The sequence below is a fragment of the Candida dubliniensis genome, chromosome 2 (assembly GCF_000026945.1).
Source record: "Candida dubliniensis CD36 chromosome 2, complete sequence".
In the NCBI taxonomy this organism is placed as follows: Eukaryota; Fungi; Ascomycota; class Pichiomycetes; order Serinales; family Debaryomycetaceae; genus Candida; species Candida dubliniensis.
Genome location: NC_012861.1, coordinates 1,316,262 through 1,330,943, shown reverse-complemented (window position 1 = coordinate 1,330,943; position 14,682 = coordinate 1,316,262). Strand labels below are relative to the sequence as shown.

The 14,682-nt window shown below is 33.9% G+C and overlaps 8 protein-coding genes, 1 non-coding gene and 1 pseudogene across 9 annotated transcripts, besides 1 other annotated feature; 3 read left to right on the top strand and 7 right to left on the bottom strand. All coding sequences in view use genetic code 12, as the record gives it.

Annotated features, from left to right (window-relative positions):
• Positions 1–74: 74 nt before the first annotated feature.
• CD36_20880 (conserved hypothetical protein) lies at positions 75–1,043 on the bottom strand (the record flags this gene model as incomplete). Its single annotated transcript, XM_002418521.1, has 1 exon — positions 75–1,043. The coding sequence occupies one exon, from the start codon at positions 1,041–1,043 to the stop codon at positions 75–77; it is 969 nt and encodes a 322-aa protein (XP_002418566.1).
• Positions 1,044–1,581: 538 nt separating this feature from the next.
• Positions 1,582–2,487, top strand: CD36_20870 (mitochondrial thiamine pyrophosphate transporter, mitochondrial carrier family member, putative; the record flags this gene model as incomplete). Its single annotated transcript, XM_002418520.1, has 1 exon — positions 1,582–2,487. One exon carries the CDS (start codon positions 1,582–1,584, stop codon positions 2,485–2,487), a length of 906 nt encoding a protein of 301 aa, XP_002418565.1.
• A 32-nt stretch (positions 2,488–2,519) lies between these two features.
• CD36_20860 (conserved hypothetical protein) lies at positions 2,520–3,827 on the bottom strand (the record flags this gene model as incomplete). Its single annotated transcript, XM_002418519.1, has 2 exons — positions 2,520–3,698; positions 3,765–3,827. The coding sequence occupies 2 exons, from the start codon at positions 3,825–3,827 to the stop codon at positions 2,520–2,522; spliced, it is 1,242 nt and encodes a 413-aa protein (XP_002418564.1).
• A 287-nt stretch (positions 3,828–4,114) lies between these two features.
• On the bottom strand, positions 4,115–4,201 carry tRNA-Ile (AAT). Its single transcript has one exon. It is a non-coding gene; the product is annotated as a tRNA-Ile (tRNA).
• Positions 4,202–4,531: 330 nt separating this feature from the next.
• Positions 4,532–5,713, bottom strand: CD36_20850 (de-n-glycosylation protein, putative; the record flags this gene model as incomplete). Its single annotated transcript, XM_002418518.1, has 1 exon — positions 4,532–5,713. The coding sequence occupies one exon, from the start codon at positions 5,711–5,713 to the stop codon at positions 4,532–4,534; it is 1,182 nt and encodes a 393-aa protein (XP_002418563.1).
• A 229-nt stretch (positions 5,714–5,942) lies between these two features.
• On the bottom strand, positions 5,943–6,908 carry CD36_20840 (trna (guanine-n(1)-)-methyltransferase, putative; the record flags this gene model as incomplete). The annotated part of the gene is made up of 1 exon (XM_002418517.1): positions 5,943–6,908. One exon carries the CDS (start codon positions 6,906–6,908, stop codon positions 5,943–5,945), a length of 966 nt encoding a protein of 321 aa, XP_002418562.1.
• Positions 6,909–7,156: 248 nt separating this feature from the next.
• On the bottom strand, positions 7,157–8,515 carry CD36_20830 (RTA1-domain protein, putative; the record flags this gene model as incomplete). The annotated part of the gene is made up of 1 exon (XM_002418516.1): positions 7,157–8,515. The coding sequence occupies one exon, from the start codon at positions 8,513–8,515 to the stop codon at positions 7,157–7,159; it is 1,359 nt and encodes a 452-aa protein (XP_002418561.1).
• A 971-nt stretch (positions 8,516–9,486) lies between these two features.
• On the bottom strand, positions 9,487–10,869 carry CD36_20820 (RTA1-domain protein, putative; the record flags this gene model as incomplete). The annotated part of the gene is made up of 1 exon (XM_002418515.1): positions 9,487–10,869. One exon carries the CDS (start codon positions 10,867–10,869, stop codon positions 9,487–9,489), a length of 1,383 nt encoding a protein of 460 aa, XP_002418560.1.
• Positions 10,870–12,225: 1,356 nt separating this feature from the next.
• CD36_20810 lies at positions 12,226–13,041 on the top strand (annotated as a pseudogene).
• Positions 12,226–13,041: a sequence feature (oxidoreductase, degenerate fragmented pseudogene, putative;~Similar to S. cerevisiae GRE2;~In S. cerevisiae, NADPH-dependent methylglyoxal reductase (D-lactaldehyde dehydrogenase); stress induced (osmotic, ionic, oxidative, heat shock and heavy metals); regulated by the HOG pathway).
• Positions 13,042–13,889: 848 nt separating this feature from the next.
• CD36_20800 (ethanol metabolism and heat shock tolerance protein, putative) lies at positions 13,890–14,624 on the top strand (the record flags this gene model as incomplete). Its single annotated transcript, XM_002418514.1, has 1 exon — positions 13,890–14,624. The coding sequence occupies one exon, from the start codon at positions 13,890–13,892 to the stop codon at positions 14,622–14,624; it is 735 nt and encodes a 244-aa protein (XP_002418559.1).
• Positions 14,625–14,682: the final 58 nt, after the last annotated feature.

Here is a 14,682-nt window from a genome sequence, read left to right as displayed (position 1 = left end):
TAGGTTTTTTTTTTTTTTTTTACTGATATATTATCATTCATTATTTTATTATTAGTCTCTATCTATGTGATTTCCTAAGTATCGAATGTCTTTAAATCTTGATCTCTATTTAAATTGGTAACACGAATAACTTTAATATCATTCTTTTCAATCATATCAAGTTTTGTTGGTAGTTTAGCTGATAAAAGTTTCATCCCATCATGAATTTCGTCAGGGATTACCGGATAAGAAGAACTATCTTGGATGGTTTGGATAAGTTTCTTTGTGGAAAATGTTTTACAATTATTTGGTTGACATTGATATAATTGATAAATGGCATTATAAATCATGGGGATTTTCGTTAATAAATAATTTTGATATTTATCTTGCGGAGTTTGTTGCATCGATAATTCGTCTTGTTCTTGTTGCTTACGTAATTTCTCTTTTAATTTAATTCTTTCTAATAATGATAATCCATTAAATTTACTACTTTCTATTGATTCCAATTTTTCTTTAAATTTGAATCTTGATGAATCATTTTTCAAATCAGAAAAATTTAATGATCGATTCTTCATTTTTGTTGGTGATGAATTGGCTGATCGAGGTTTAATGATTTTGTTAGGTGAAGTTTTCAAAAATGATACCGGTGATGACGGTAGTGATTTACACAATGCAAATGTTGCTTCAGTAGTATATGATGACTTTTTTGGTGGTACAGTATTCAACTGTTGATGGGTTTGAATCCACTCATTGATATGTCTTATGAAAACCTCTCTACGTTGAGCAAGTTGAGTATTTGAAGTAAACTTAATTATTAATTCCTCATCTAATCGATATATCTCATACAATGAATCGGTTATTTCCATGATTTGTTCTAAATGAGTAATGGTAACTTTTGTTTGAGTTAATGAAGACGCTTGGCCTAATATCTTGTTTAGCAATGGATTTGAGGTATGATTAGTATAATGTAAGGATAAAACATTATCAATAGCGTTGAAATTGTTTCTTATAGTAATGAAAACGTGTCTCGGTATCAATGGGTGTTTTTGAATATCCATTATCATGACTCTTGGTGAAAGAAGTTGTGATAAATGATAGTTGATGTGTAAGATGCTGGAAAATAAGAGAAAATAGAAATATTTTTTTTTGACGCGTCACGGAGAATTATGGCTTGCATTAAAATGATAAGTAACTTTTTTTAGGTGTTTATTAATATGCGGGCCGCCATAGGATTGACATCCTACATTAAGAGAAAATACCAACCATCAAGAACTATAATGTAATAGCAGATTGAGAAGAAGCTATGACGGCGTTGAATTAATGCTATAACAAATCAGAATTCTACTTCAAGCTACTAACACTTGTTTTTACTCTAAGTTACAGTCTACCCGGAGTTTGTAGTTGCCAGCCGGAACGCGTGCAGGGGACTGGCCCAGAAGAAAAAAATGGAACCAGAATTGGCCCCGCACATAATTCTAAAAGCCATCTCCAAACAAAACAAAGAAAAGTGTGAGAGAGTGGAAGAGAAATTTTAATCGGGCCACAGCAAGCAAAGAGATTTAACGAACACACATATTACATTTTTCCCATTTATATATATGAATGTCAACTAAAAGAGAAGACCATTTAAAGAAAGGAGCAGATGTCACACCTACTGAAGCTTTAGCGGCTGGTTCAATAGCAGGGGCTATTTCTCGTGCATTCACTGCTCCATTAGATACTATCAAAATACGACTTCAATTACAACCTAAAGGGTTTAAACATCGGAAATCGGTGGTCACAATAGTGAAAAATCTATTAGAAAATGAAGGGATAATTGCATTATGGAAGGGTAATGTTCCAGCTGAGATACTATATATTTTATATGGAGGAGTTCAATTTGGTTCATATTCAGTAATAAGTAAACTGGTTTCCAAATTAGAAAAGAATTATCGTATCAACTTATCTTCAGCTAATCATTCATTGATTGTTGGTACAGGTTCCGGGATTGTAAGTACTTTAGTTACTTACCCGTTTGACTTATTACGAACGAGATTGATTGCCAACAAAAATCGTGGTCTACTATCAATGACAGGAACAATAAAAGATATAATTAAACTGGAAGGAATACGTGGGATTTATGCGGGTATACGACCAGCAATGTTATCGGTTTCAAGCACTACAGGACTAATGTTTTGGTCATACGAATTAGCGCGTGAGTTTTCCAATAGTTATCAACGAGTTCCATTTATCGAGGCAATTTGTGGATTCATAGCTGGAGCTACTTCCAAAGGTATCACATTTCCTTTAGATACTTTGAGGAAAAGATGTCAAATGTGTTCTGTGGTCCATGGAAGACCTTATACAGCTCTGCATATATTTGTAACCATACTAAAGAATGAAGGTGTTTTCGGGTTATATAAAGGGTTTGGAATAAGTGTATTGAAAACTGCACCAACAAGTGCACTTTCATTATTCATGTATGAGTATTCGCTATCGTTTATTAGGAGAATTAGAGTTATAGAGTGAGAAACAATTTAAAGATAATTAGTTTCCATGTATTATATTTTAAATAAATAATCATCGTGATCATCACCAACATTAACAAAATCATTTTCCTCCTCTTCTTCTTCTTCCTCAGAATCATCATCTGCATCGTTATCTGTATTATCTTCAGCTTCTTGATCTTCATGTACTCCAAAATAACGTGTTAGCAGATCAGGCAGTATATACTCTCTATTATCTTCATCATCGAGCTCGTCAGAATAATAACGTAATCGTAGATCTGTATCATTGCTTGTGTGTGTGCTTGTTTCTGCACTATTTGCCGGATCTTTCGAATGTACATATAATGACTGCGAATTAGACAATAGATTTTGTATACGTGAAGATCTCTTGTAACTTCCACGAGGTGACGAATTCGCTGGTGATGAATTTTGAGCAAACTGGTGCTTCGATGGTTTAGGGGTGATTGTTTGTTGCGGTCGATTCTTGGTCAATTGTTTTCTTATATACAATGGTAATTGTTCATCCACAGTAGATGTTCTCCGTTGGCGAGGTGCAGTGTTAGTTTGTTGTTCCTGTTGTCGTTTGTTTGTTGATATTGTAAACTTGGCTTTATTGAAAGTAAATTTTTTCTTTGAAGGTAGATTTACTGGCGGGTTTAGGTCTGATGCTGTTTCTTGTTGGGCATGTACATGAATATTGGTAGTACTTGTGATTGGTGGTTTTACCAATTGTGATTCTTGATTTAGTCCAAATGAAGGTCTTGGGTGCATTAAATCAAGTGATAATCTTCTTTCTGTTTTGGTTAATTTTGGAACTGGTGTAGATGACACTCTTTTAGCTGTGGTTGGTGTTGTAACAATTGTCTCGGTCTTGGTCGTAATTTTAGCTGGTGTTTGATTCGAACTTGATTCTTCTAGAGCTTCTAGTTTAAATGATTCTAATCCCAAGGACTCCACTATTTGTACAACTTCTTGGTAAATGGGATTGCTTTTCGACTTCCAATGGTCCACGAGTTGATTTATATTAAAGTCATCTTTGAAGTACACATTTATTGATTCATCATATATTTCATCAATCTTTAACATCAAAAACTCTTGATCGTTAACACCAACTAAATTAAAAATGTAATTCCAATCTAAGTTATTGTAAAATAATCTGGTGTCATTAAGTTGTCCATTATAATTCGTGATATAATTCTCTAACAAAAGTTGTTTTTCTGGATTCCACTCCATCTTTATCGATTCGGTTTGTTAGTACTTCTATATCATTTGCAATTACTTTGTAATCGTTAAACATACATCATCCATGTCAGAATTCCCAAAAGTGTCATCATTATTATAATGGGGTGATAAAATAACCATAAGTGCTTTTAGAAAAAAGGAAGTTTTAAGTATGGAGTAAAGTAAAGAATTGTGAATCAAAAGAAAAAGCTCAACACACAGATTGAATCTCGTGCGATTTTATTGAGGTCGGTGGTGATTTATTTTACAAAAAAAGAAATACCACAACTTACCCAAGATAGGATCTCTTACCCTACAACCCTACAATGTATGATATGTTTGTTCTATATTCAAAGAATACTGTACTGATTTCATTGTCCTAATTTGTATTTCTCGTTTTGGTTGGTTTGTGTGCAAAAAAAAATGAATGGTCCCTAGCAGGATCGAACTGCTGATCTTGGCGTAACAAAATGAATTTATTAGCACCACGCCTTAACCAACTGGGCCAAGGGACCTTTCTTGTTGAGTTGGAAATGTACCGGTTCTTTATACTAACTAGATTTACCAAATTTTTTGTGGCATTCTTACTATTGATTATAAAAGGCTAAGTTATTAAAAACAGTCTTAATCGGATATATTTAGCTCTAAAATATACAGCGGTTATTGTTATTTGTCAAACCTGACAGTTATTTCCTGTTTATGTAATTTTTGTAGAAATTTGGTTTACCTTTGATATCAAAAAAATTCTCAAACAGAATCTTACAGACAAGCCGCAAATAATCAACCTATGCATATTCATAAACTCAATACAAACATTCTAATATAACTAAACTCAATAAACTAATTTAGGATTCTCCATTTTCACCACGAGTCTTAGTCCATTCAGTTGATCCCGATTGTCTACCCAATGGTAAATCCGACGATGGTGTAGTTTCTGTTGATTCTGGTTTTATTTGGGCGATTTCCTTGTTATATGGAACAAGAAAATTACGATAAACCTTAAGTAAACCCAATTTTTCCTTCTCTTGTACATCAACTCCTTGGTAATGTTGTTCAATTGTCTTAAGGTAGGTTAATTGTTTGACACTGTTCAAATATGATATGGCAAAATTCACTTTTTCGGAATTTACAATTGAATTCTTGGGGATTTGTTTCTCTGGAACAATATATTTATCACTCAAATCAATAATATAATTATGATTGAATCCAATGACATAACTCATTTTCTTCCCCCAATTATTGCAGTACAACAACGGTTCATCAAAAACACCTTCACAAGGATCCAAATGTATCCAACGTTTTGAGCTTAATGAATAGTATTCACACCAAACATGATCTTCTTGGTTCCACACATATCTGATTCTATCACTGTCTTCATCGCCACCACCGATCAATGCTTGTAATATCAACATGAAACAATTGACCCATTCTCCGCATCTTCCACGACGACTAGTCAATAATGTAACTGGATTGTTTATTCTCGGGAACTCAATTCTTTGATGACATTTCTTACATTCATGGATTTCGACAACGGATATTTGATCGATTTTAGCCTCGGATTCCGAAATTGTTGTTGATGATGATGGTTTGATTGCTCCTAATGATTGAACTTCCTTGTTAGAACCACAAGATGTACAGTCAGGACTATTTACCCATTTAAAAAAATCATTTTTAAAATAATTCAATAACTCAAGTACTAATAGATCATCATAATCTAAATTTTTATCTATATTGGTATTGTCTCTTATTTCAAGTCGTTCATAAATTTTTGCTAAATCAATAGTATCCAAAACAATATCTAATCCAGTATGGTTGTTACGGTATTTATCAATAGTATCAGATAATGAATATATTGATTTAACCACAGGCTGGTTGAAAAGTTGATTGAGTTGTTGGCGGTGTTGGTCGAACTTTCGCAAATTGCGTTGTAGTGTTTCTTTAGTGTATGCTGTCATAAGTTGTTCAGATAACTTCTCGTAATCAATTAGAGAAGAAGAAGAAGAAGGTGACTTGATTGGTGGTGTCATAATTTAATTCCGATGCAGATGTTATATGTGTAATGAATATAACATTAAACTAATGGCATTAATTTGATTCAGTTCATTTTTTTTTTTTTCTTGCCCGTCTATATAATACTATGGTTAATTGATTGAGTATAATTAACAGATAAGTTGCAAGTTTCAACAAAAGGACAAGGTACTTAGTAATGATATTTACACATGTTAGACTAAACACTATAGAATGACAAGTATATACTTATGAAGGGCTTTTCAGTTTGATCTTTCTTGGTGGCAACACTTTATTGAACGCTTTTTCCCAATCACCATCATTTTCAAACCATTTACAAAGCAATTCATAGACATGACTAGTGACCAAAACATGTCTACCATTCATCTCTATATATTTACCAATTGGTAATCTTGCCACTTTTATACCCAATTCTTTGGCTTTATTATAACAAAGATGTTTATGACGGTTTTTATCGACTATCCCACCAATAATATAGGTATGGTTTGGTTCCAATTTAGTAATTTCTTCATCAGTATCAGCAGTAAGATAAACCAAGTTTTCCATGTTGATCGTATCTGCTGAACTAGTGGTATTATTATTATCTTCATTATTGTTTGATTCAGAATTAAGGGTAGTAGTAACATATTCAGTCAAGGATCGACCAGTAAAGGCTATATTGCCTTGCCAAAGGTGGTAATCATGTAATTGTGTTTCAAACCTTTGCTTGAGTCGTTTGTTGAATGATGTGATTTGTATGGGGAGTTTATATTTACAATGTCTCATGGCTGAATAACATGATTTGATTTGGTTTGAAAGAGATACAATCTCCTTATCATGCATTAATTTATCAAAATCACAATCAATGATAACTGATACATTATTAGTTGTTTTTTGTCGGGATGGAATTCGTTGAGCTTTACGTAACTCATCATTTTCATCAAGATCCTTCATCCTTTCTCGTTTTCTTTGACGTGCAAGTCGTTTCTTTTCCCTTTGAACTTCAAGGTACTCTTGTTTTGTATCTTGCCATCTTTGTTTTTTCAATTCTCGTTTCCATTGTTTTCTTGATAATCCTTCTGGAATTACTTCAAGTTGTTTCAATTTCCTTCGTTCTTCAATTTCTTCAGGAGTTGGTTTTTCTCGTTTGATACGAGGAATTGTGGGTGTGGGCGGATTAGTATCTGCCACAATTTCCAGAGTTTGTTCTGTCATCTATGTTAACTAAGTTTGTTTTTGCTAGATTCAATGGAAAGATGGAGAATTATGTTTAAAACAAATTTTTTTTTTTTTCGATGACTTTTGGCACGCACATTTTGATAATCGATGGTGAGGGAGAGATCAGGCTTTGAGTTTTTTACGATCCATTATAAAACCCTGTACACCCAAGATTAGCTCTATCAGAACAACCTGTTTATTGAATCTATCATCTATCTAAAACAATACTTAATCTAATGCATAACTTATAACTTACTATTTAAACAATGGACATCATTTGCAGCCACGTTAGGATTGCCTTCCGGTGATTCAAGATCATCGGTATACTCAACCCCTTCATACTTTTTTTCATCTAAATTCTTTTTAATGGTTGCCAACTTGACAATATTCTTTTTACCAAATACCCAAACTGGATGGAAGGGAATGAAAACAAGACCGGCAATAGCAATCATAGCTGCATCCAAAATCATAAGATATGGCTCGTGAGTAAACAAATATCCAGACCATCCTTCAGATAATTCTGCCACTCTATAAACACAACGAATATAGACAACAATGACAGCAATTGTCATAGCAAGCACCATATAATCAAATAATGGGATTTGTCGAATACCAGCAAATTGTTGGTTGTAGTACTTTTCTAAATGAGTATGTCGGTGTCCTCTCACTGATTTGACGTTTAACAATAATTTAAAATAATTGCTTACTGAACGACGACCATAAGGACAATCCGAAATTAAATCAGAACGGGAATTCTTAAAATACAAACGATTAATAAACTCAAACCAAAACACCAAGAAAGCGGTCATCGCAGCAACTTGAGCAGCAATACCAGCTATCATAATGTTAGTCCCGGTTGAAGTATCTTCATGATTAGTTGACGCCACAGAGGCTGCAGCTCCGCCAGCAGCTTGAATCAATAGTGAAACCACATCTGCAGTAATGAAAAAATAAGAATACCACATTGGTTTCAAAATTGAATATTGTCGTCCATGAATGACCACCAACTGTCCAAATAAAAAGTATACACCTGCCATAATGAATGCTGGAGCAATGGTTAAACAAACAGATTGCATTATATAAAGACTCCTATTGGAAGTATCATTAAATGACAACACTCGTCCTAGAAACCCAATAAATTCTAAACCATATCCACAGACAAACGTTACATTAAACCACCAATATCTTGATTTAATGCACATTACAATTGTGTAAGCAAAAATTATTGCGTAAACGACTAAATATATGATATTAGCAGCATGATTTAATTCATAACCATAAATATTTTGTTCCATAGCTAGATCCTTAAGATTTAAAGTAGCATCAAAAATCGCTTGTGTGGCTTTTGATTTTACTTGACTGTCTGTAGCTGTAGCTAGTACTTGTTCGGCAGAAATGATTGTCAATGAAGCTTGAGCACCACGATATGCTTGTGACAATGACCTTAAAACATACCAGGCAGTTTCAGTGGGGGCGTCAGAAATTACTGAAGCAACAGTTTGAGAAAGTTTTGAAGCATGGGATGTAGCTATTGACGATAATGTAGTGGATGTAGGTGTGGAAGTTGGGGTCCATGAAGATAAATAATTCAAAACTTCACTCATAGTTGAAGAAGGGGGGGGGGGGAATGAAAAGATGATAGAAAAGTTTCTTAGTTGTTGATGACGAAAAAGATGCAACGAATTTGAGGTGGTTAGAAAAAAATCACTTTATTTATAAACTACGGAAAATCATTTAATAAGATGCACTATGTTGGTGGTGGTAAACAGCGGTGATAAAGTTGCTAATAAGCATCTATTGGGTGGAAGAATAAAACACAATTCGGAAAAATTTCTTGGCCAGTTTGAGGCGAAGCCTAGGGTACTTTTATTTCTTCTTTTGTTGTTCTGTGTTTATAAAATTCGGTAATAATTTCCACCCATCTTATTTTTTTGTGGTGGTGCCAAATCGCCTCCAATAATATATAGCTCAGCTCAGCACAACACAGCACAGGACCACATGCTATAACAAAGATTCATACAATTGCTCTTACAATAAAGCCTCCTTTTGATTTTGTATTTTAAGATTAAACTTCAAAGAGATTGCTGCAATATAAGATTTTAAACAACTAACTCTCAGCCTACTTAGGCTATAAAAGTTAATGCGGCTAATACCCTTTTTTTTTTTTCTATTTTTATATGCTATTCTTGGTAGTTTAGTTTCTATAATCTATATTCACTGCAAATCAAGCTAAACTAAACTCAGCCTCGATGTTGATTTCCAATTGATAATTTGTAGTTGCAAAAAAGTGGAAGGAAAGAGAATTTTGCCCATTGAGACACGAAAATGAAACCACTGGAACTTTGGCCATCTCTTAAACTTACGAAATTCAAAATTCCGCTTAAATACAATTCTATTGGAAATACCGCAACATCTCCCCACACCACCCCCCAAAAAATTCCTTAATTTATTGACCTGTAGTAGTATTATCACGTTACAAATCCAAAGCCAAGTACCCTTTAGCGACATAGCCACATTTTCCACTTGCATTTAGCTAGCTAAAAACCATCATACCGCACTTAATTAACATTCAAAATCACTCCTTGTACTCTTGATTAGGTTCACCCCTGAAAACATTTTGACCTTGCAACGTCGATTCTTCATTGTCACTAACAATGTCATTAATTTTTTCTTTGTTAAGATTGTCCCCTGTTTCTTGATCTTTGTTTTTCGCAATACTTCTAAGCCCAATAGCGATACTTGATCCCATGACAAGATGTGGATGGAAAAGAATGAATATTATACAACAAATGCCAATCATTGTCGCATCTAAGGTCATTATATACACCTCATGAGTGATTAGATAACCGGAAAACCCTTGTGCCAATTCGACAACCCTGTAAATACAACGAATATAAACTGCAATCACTGCCAATGTAATAGCTAGAGCATAATAATTATACAATGGACGTTTTCGTAAATCTTTATACCCAGGATTATAATACTTATCCAACACTTTAAGCTTGTACATATTGGCATCATCCCCATTCAATAGCAATTTAATAAATGTGACTAAAGATTTCTTTTGATATGGACTTTGCTTGGTTTCTTTGGCAGTAACATCAAGGAAATAGGTATTCCAGCAAAAGACAAGCCAACATAATAAAAACACTGACATGGAAAACACTTGGAAGGCAATACCAGCAATCATGGTATACGTTCCTGGGTTAGCATCTCTGTATTCTTGAGCAGCTATCGCAGTCATACCACCTCCAACTGCTTGAATAACCAATGAAACCACATCACAAGTAATAAAAATATATGAATAATGTAGTGGTTTTAACCATGAATAATGTCGACCATGGATAACCACTAATTGCCCAAATAGGAAATAGATCCCTGCCATTAGGAAAACTGGGGACAATGTAAGGGCAATCAATTGCAAAAGATAATAATCAAATTTTTTCATATCACTAAATGACAATACTCGACCTAAATACCCGAGAAATTCTAATGCCGTACCACAAGTCCAAGCCACATTGAACCACCAATATCGGGATTTAATCCACATTAAACAAGAAATGGCAAATGTAATGGCAAACAACACTAAGAATATTATATTAGCTGTACGATTTAATCGAGGTATATCATAAACATTTTCCTCCCATGCCAAATCCAAGAGGTTCTCTGTTGCTTGCCAGATGATTTGTGTCGCTTGTGCTTGTATATTATTGGCAGTGGCTGTTTCAAGTACTTGTTCCGCTGAAATAATTGATAATGACGCTTGTGCACCACGGATTATTCGCGAGGCGCTAATGTAATCCATATTAGCAATGGTTGATCCCTTGGATGTTAATGTGTGGACTGCATCGGATATTTTGGATTGTAAAGCTGGGACATATGTAGCAGCGATGGTTGATAAAGTAGTTGAAGTTGCCGTGGTGGTGGGTGTCCATTCCGTAATTGCTGCAAGATCCATGCTATTTCGTAAGAGTAAACTTTGTTTGAAGAAGAAAAAGTTTTGAAAAATTATAAATTTGAACTCACTACATGATTATATATAGTGTTTGAGACAATTAAAAGTGGAATAAGTAGGATAACGGCTAGATTTTTTAGATTTATTTACTCGATGGAATAGCCGGACCAATGAGGTTTACTTGAGCGGATGTAAAAATTTTTTTTTTTTTTTTTTTTTTTGGATTGCTTTCTAAGTGTTGTACAATCGTGATATTATGAAATACAAAACAATCGATTTTATGTCAATTTTGTGTTAAGAATTGCAACTAATGTTGCTGCAACAACCACAATCATTTTATCCGTCCGGTCGGTTATAATTAGTGCAGGGGCTAATCAATAAATGACAGCCCTTTTCCCACCATCGAGAAATCCAACTTCATTTTTATAAACCCAATTTCTGACGGAACCCATCGAATATATGCTATTCTAACCAATCACTACCTCTGATGGTTCTTTAAATGCTGCTTACGAAATTATACCCGCTACATAAACTCAGAGTCCTATGTGGATTTACTACTATTCTATGGGTAAAAATGTTTCTTTTTTTTAGCAGATTATATAAACAACTAATTTCTCAGTGGAATAAACATTTAGATTAGCTATCAGGGCTATACCAGAATCATAACATAGCCTGCTCAAAGTTTATCGCTCACAATTGAAAGATTTGTGAATTACGGATGAGCTTATCTCCGCATTCAAAGAAACTTCCGCAAAATATTATCCGTGTAACCTTTTATTTTATTTTCTTGCATCCATTTCCACACACAAAAAAGTAGCAAACAATTACGGTAAGAAGTTTAATTATAATAATAATTTTGGTCCACACATTCTGGAGGCGCATAGATAAGAGTTCTTATCCTAGAACCATTGCATGGACGTATATTTTATAATATCCCCTGTTAAATTGCTCACTTTATAACCATCATTTCAATTATTTTCCCCATATACATGAGGGATTAAAGAATCAAAAGAAGAATAGAGGGATTGAAATCAATAGTAGGAAAAGAAAAGTCTGCTCTACTAATTCATGACCCTACTTTACTGATGGCGATTCTAGAAGAAGAAGTATTGCTAGGGTCGTTGACAACTGATTTTCTGTGTTAAGAAGAAAAAAAGTGAATTTTAAATATGAGTAAAGATCCTTAGCGATTAACCACTGGAAAACTATCCACGATTTCGGATAGATAATAACAGACAATATATGATACTTTGCAACTTTCGCCAAGAGTTCTGACGATTTCTCAATAAACAGCATACAGAACGACATAAACATTTTTGTGGCTTTGAGAAGCATCATAACATCCCGGAAATTTAATTAATGAAAGTGAATTTGTCAAAGATATATCTGTACAAGGAGCTTTTGACGATACCTTAAAGAAAAAAATCCTGGAATCACTGTTCTCTCGCACACTGCTTCTCCATTCTATTTCAATGTTACTGATATTGAAAGAGAATTAACTCCAGCTGTTGAAGGTACCAAAAAATGCCTTGCAAGCTATTAAAATGTATGGACCACAAATTAAGCATGTTGTAGTCACATCATCATATGCAGCTATTGGTACATTCGATGACCAAGAAGGCCCATCAATTATTACCGCTGAAGAATCATTAACTAGTCCATTCAATGATTATTTCGGATCAAAGAAATTTGCCGGGATGGTCGCTTGTGAGTTTGTTGAAAAGGAAAACCCAAATTTCACTCTTTCTGTTATTAATCCAGTTTATGTATTTGGTCCACAAGCTTTTGAAATCAAGAATAAATCACAAACAAATCATCAGATAATCCTTAATGGACTTTTGAATTTGAAATCTACTGACACGTTTACTAATTGGTAATTTCAATGATTTTAGAGATGTTGCTCGAGCTCATATTATTGACTTTGAAAAAGATGCAAGTCAGGGTAAAAGATTACTTTTAGCAGAAGGTCTATTCACAACTCAAAGTATTTTAGTTTTAATTTGTAAAGATTTCCCTCAATTGGATTCTCCATTACCTAAAGGCGATCCATCCAAAGCTGAAGATTGGAAGAAAGCTGGAAGTAAAATTAAAAATGAAAAAACTAGAGAATTACTTCGATTCAAATTTATTGATTTCCAAAAATCTATTGATACAGTTAGTCAAATTATTCCTTAAGTAAATGGGTTGTAGTTTGTGCTCTTTAAATACAATTTAGACACTTTAGTACCATTTTACAATTTCAGTTATGTATGAGTAAGATGGTTTTGGAATCGTGCAAGTCGACAAACAGCGGTAACAACGAGTTTGGCTCGTTGTCGGGAACCCTCAACAAATAACTACAAAGAAAACAGAAGACAATAGAGAGAATGCTTGGTTGTCTATTCCTAGTCGCAAAAGATATTTGAGACAAACCGATACACTCTTTATATAACTAAATTGAAAATTTCACGTATGAGTGGATAAAAAAATGTACAATAAGAAGTATCAGTGCTACCATTGCCAAGTTTCTGGTGTAAGCCGTTAGTTAGAGTATCAAATATTTGTAATAAAATTTCTTTTCTTTTTGACACAATCGGCATGTCCTTCTGTTGTGGGTGAAGAAAAAAAAAGAAATTTTTTCATTCTCATTTAGTTGTTGAGTCCGATTTCGGCTCCTAGTTTGAAGAAGTTAGCGCCAAATTCTTTGTCCGAGGGACTTTGCGATTGTTAAGTTGAGATGGTGGTAACTACAATATTCGGAACGTTGACTCGTTTACCATTGATTGGGGTAAATTAGTTTTCGAGGTTACGGTAATTTCAGGAAGAAAAAGCGAGGCATTATAAAACTGTTTCTTTTCCATTTTTTCAACATTTAAAAAACCACAATATTTTATTTTTTTTTTTTTTTTGATTCCGATTTCGATTTCGATTTTTTCTTTTTTTATATCTTTCTGGAATTCCTTTTATAGAATGGATAAAATATTAGTGAGGTTTTCATTATCATATTCTTGAATGAATACTAATAGAGGTTCAGCTAGTAAATAATGCCAACTTTATTCCATCGATACAATGAGATTTTACGAAGATATCCATTTCGAAGTAATATGATCACCACCGGAATTTTCTTCGGTTTAGGAGATTTCTTTGCTCAGCAATTATTTCCTCATAAAACCATCCATAAAGAAGTCAACGACAAGGGAGAAATCATTGAAACTGAACAAGCGTCTGGTTATGTGTTTGCTCGTACCGCCAGAGCATTAATTTACGGAACTTTTTTCTTTGCTCCAATAAGTGTTCTTTGGCATGGTAAAACATTACCCAAGATTAAAAACCCATTGATTAATTTTTTGAAACGCAAGAAAATGGAACAAATCCCTCATGAAAAGAAAAAATTGCATTTTTATGATAGTGTTTTCCGATTGGGAGTGGATCAATTGATTTTCCCTGGGTTAATATGGATCCCACTCTATAATACTGTGATGGTATTACTAGCACAACATGAAAACCCATTTGATGTGATTGCCAATAAACTACATAATAATTGGTGGACAGTGTTGCAAGCAAGTTGGACTGTATGGCCAGGGTTCCAATTGTTTAATTTATACTTTATCCCAGTACATTTGCGTATTGTGGCACTGAATATTTGGGCTACTGGTTGGAATGGATTTTTGAGTTTTGTTCATAATACTAAAGGTCATGGGAAGGGAAGTGGTAGAAAGATTGAAGAATTAGTTGATATTGAAGACGACGCTCAAGAAATCACCATGGTTTATGATTAGGAAAAAAGTGATTGCAAAACCTCAGGTCTATACCTCTGACAAAGAGAGTCTTTTTCTG